This window comes from Gossypium raimondii, chromosome 4, assembly GCF_025698545.1.
Source record: "Gossypium raimondii isolate GPD5lz chromosome 4, ASM2569854v1, whole genome shotgun sequence".
Taxonomy (NCBI): domain Eukaryota; kingdom Viridiplantae; phylum Streptophyta; class Magnoliopsida; order Malvales; family Malvaceae; genus Gossypium; species Gossypium raimondii.
This window is the reverse complement of record NC_068568.1, coordinates 11,547,817-11,551,667: the sequence shown is the minus strand read 5'-3', so window position 1 is coordinate 11,551,667 and position 3,851 is coordinate 11,547,817. Positions and strand designations below refer to the sequence as shown.

Below are 3,851 nucleotides of genomic sequence, written 5' to 3'. Positions count from 1 at the left end.
CATTTTTTAAATGCTGAGCTTTAACTCCAATATCTGCTTTCAATTTTCAATTTTGTTTGCATAAAAATATTGAGCGCAAAAAATATGGAAGCTAAATAAGCTTATTAAAGAAATTGAAATTTTAGACATGCATAATCACTTGTTTAGATTCCAACTTCCTACTTTACAAAAATATTATTTTAATCTTTCATTTCAAAAACTCAAAATGATTTAGGTTTACGTCATCTTGAGGTCGAATTTTTGGGTTGGATAATTACGAGTTTAGAACACTTCAAATCCATATTATTACTTTGAACTACTTGTTTCGATTATTTTAAGCTCAAGTAAATTTAAGTTGTTAAATTTTGTCTATCGAGTCTTAACTTGATAGGCATCGATATTATTGTTAGTGTAGGAGGACGTGAATTCAAGTGCGTTAAAGCACATTATCTTTATATTTAAGAATTGGGGAGAGGCTATGAATTAATTCTAGACGTGGTATAAAAAAAACTAGATACAACAAGAACGTATAATAAAATTAATGTTAAAAAGAAATTCTTAAATTTTAATTTAAAATTAAATTAAATTAAGTGGAGTTTTAGATTAGAGTTAAAATCAAGAGGTGTACACTGATGAAGCAACGGATAAAAAGAGAGAGAGAGATTAAGATTTTACAAAGAGAAATTAAATAATCTAATTCGTTTCCGAAATTGGTGACTTGCAAGGAAAGTGGCTGCTCTTTTTCTTTACTTTAATGTTTATAGTTTGCGGATGGCTTTCAACGGCTGGGTTCGCGAGTATTTGATTTTTGCGTGAATCGAGCTTAGCTCCTACCCATTACGACACGTCACCACCCTTCCGCCTTCTCCTTTTAAAACCCAACTCTCCCTTCAATCAATTTCCACACCAAACCAACATTTTTTTCTATTTTCAGAAATACTTCATACAACTCAATACAAAGAAGAAAAAAAAGGAAATGGAAGGTCTTATCCCTTTTGTTTACAGGGCTATAGTCCAGTACAAGAACGGAAAAGAAGATCACGTTTTAGCAACATGGTTCAACGAGTCACCCTCGGCTTCTTACACGAGACTCCCCACCGGAGATTCTGATCGCTTCCAAATATCCGATGATCGAATCTTTGAATCAGATAATTATAGGAAGTTTTCCACTTCATCATCATCATCATCTTCCATGGTTGCTCCTTCTGGTAGTGCTAAGATTATTTTATCAACCGGAGTTCAATCTCCTGCTGTCTGTCGTTTGACTCCTCGCCGCGTCGTTACATGAAACCATCGCATGCTTATGGGTTAATCTAGGGTCTGGGAATTTCATGTATGTAGAAAATATATATGTATTTCTGTTTACGTTAATCATTATGTATGGGTACTTAATAAGCGTATGAAAAAACCCAAAGGGGGAAGCATACGCTCAAATGTTATGGGTGTAGGGAGGCCAAAGGGATGACCCTATGCCTTTGTGTATTGTACATAGATGGTAATGTTGGAGAGATGATTTTATTAATGTTTGAAGGCCAAAGGGCTTCTATTTGTATGTTATTGTGAATCGTCGGTGGAACCAGATGTAGTGAGAATCATCAGTTGATGAATGTTTTTTACTCTTTGAATTGTTCTGATAGTGGGGTTTGTTTTTTAGTTAGTTAGCAGGTATTATTTCGTGCGTTTTCTTTTTCTTTTTCCCTTTCCATTTGTCAAATACCAGCTGCCATGGAAGTTGCATCTCAAGGATGTTTTTCTTACTATTTAAAAGCTTGATTGCAGACCAAACTATTCAAACCTAAGGAAGAAAAAGTAAATTACAAATTTATATTTTAGTCATTTAACTTTAAAAACTTACAAAATATCATTAAATTTATTTGAAAGTTTTTATTCAAGTCTCTCGACTATTAAAATCGTTGTTGTATATATGACCTTCTTTGTTTGTAACACTTGCACCAATCGAAAGCTCTTATTTCCCTTCTCTTCTATATTTCAGTATTTTTCATGAAATAACTTTAAACATCACGAATTTGCAAAATAAAATCCAAATAACTTTCTTCTCGAATATCTAACACTGATCGTCAGATCAACTTAGATTTAAGGTATGTTTTTGTACTCGTTGATAAGTATTGATCCATTGTACCGATCGTCGAATTATCGCTTAGAACTCGTTAGCCGGATTTAAAAAAAAACCTTAATAGCCCAGTAACTTAAATAAAAACTTTCGACTAGTTTAGTGATTTAAATGAAAACATTTAAATAGTTTAATAACCATTTTGTAATTTTTTGAAGTTGAGTGAACAAAATATAAACTTACTTATAATTAGTGATCTTTGAGTGTAGTTTACCCAAAAATTAAATTACATGGGAAAATATAAAGTGACAATTGTGTTTAAGTTTTAATTTACACTCATCTTAAATTTAATTCAACAATTTTACTTCTATCCCTTATTAAAATAATAAAAATATTTATATTACATATCTGGATTAGTGAGAATTATGGATGAAAATTCCACCAAATTACAGTAAAAAAAGATTAGTTGAGTTTAGCAAGGATTTCAGTTGTTATACTAAAGTTTAGATTTGTTTCTAGTTGATCATTGCTAGGACCTCATTTAATTTTTTAATAAAATAAATTAATATAGTATTAATTAGGGTATGTACAAATTAAAAAAATTGAACCTTATGTGATGGTTGATGGTCAAAGATGTTTACTAATAGGTGTGACCTAGATTTAAATCGTGCTAGTCACGTTTGTTGTTTGAGATTTGTCGTGTTATTGTAATTCATGTTATTAATTTTAGTAAATATATAATTCAGTTATGCAATATTAAATGATTAAGCGGCAAAAAAAAATGTGGAATGTCAAATATTAATTATCACTAATTAAAGTTGAAGCTTTTAATTTTTATGTTAAAATATATTTTGAGAGAAGAGAGGTATTCAAACTTTAAAGGAACTTTGGTATTAGCCACAGTTCAACAGTCATTTTCTCAAATATGGATAAGTTTAAAAGAAAACATTAAAAATAGTGTTTGAGAAAGACATTTAACTTTAAATTAAATAATGTGAAAATTACCTTTTCTTGACCCAGTTTTACAAATTGGTTAGAATTTTATTTTCAAGAGTAAAGCAATAGATTTTTTAGATATTATCTAAATTTAACATTTTTTCATTACATTAGAAAAACTGATTTAGAACATAAATAGATTCATTAAAATTTTAAAAATTATATTAATATTAATATTAATTTATCGATGTGAATTTTAAATATTTAACATTAATACACAATTAATTGAAAGAAATAAATTATACATAACAACTAGTGGTTGGATGCACTAATAAGGTATATTGTAATTTTAAGGGGAGAACGCAGATTTGATCTTTGGAGATGACATTATTGGGAGACACAATCTCGAACCTCGAACATGAATTGTAAAATGGGCATGAAGAATACCAAAAATAAATTGTATATAAATAAAGTTACAAAGGCTAATATATTTTGGTAAATTGCAAGAATTATCATACAACTATGTACTTGGTTCTATTTTGGTCACCACACCATTAATTTTTTCAATTTAGTTATTCAATTTTTCAAAATTAAATAGTTACTCTCTTGTTAGTTGCTGTTAATTCAGTAACAAAAGTATAACACGAGCTTTTTATAGGTCTAATAACAAATTTAGTACTCCAAAATTTACACATTGTATCAATTTGATCTTAAATATAAAAGTTTAAATTAACCCTAAATATTTACAAAATTTATCATTTTAGTTTTATTCTAAAAAATCAAATTAGTTTTAATTTTTTAAAAACTCCAAAATAAAAGAAAAAAGAAAATTATTAAAAATCATTTTCCATCATAATATAAAAAT

The 3,851-nt window shown here is 28.6% G+C and overlaps 1 protein-coding gene across 1 annotated transcript; it reads left to right on the top strand.

Moving 5' to 3' along the window:
• The first annotated feature begins 799 nt into the window (after window positions 1–799).
• Window positions 800–1,595, top strand: LOC105781011 (hypothetical protein). The gene has a single exon (XM_012605578.2). It carries the CDS (start codon window positions 956–958, stop codon window positions 1,265–1,267), a length of 312 nt encoding a protein of 103 aa, XP_012461032.1. The 5' UTR covers window positions 800–955; the 3' UTR covers window positions 1,268–1,595.
• The last annotated feature ends 2,256 nt before the right edge of the window (window positions 1,596–3,851 follow it).

What these genes read in the sequence shown, in the direction of transcription:
- LOC105781011 (XM_012605578.2), top strand. Translation starts at nt 956, where the DNA reads ATGGAAGGTCTTATCCCTTTTGTTTACAGGGCTATAGTCCAGTACAAG.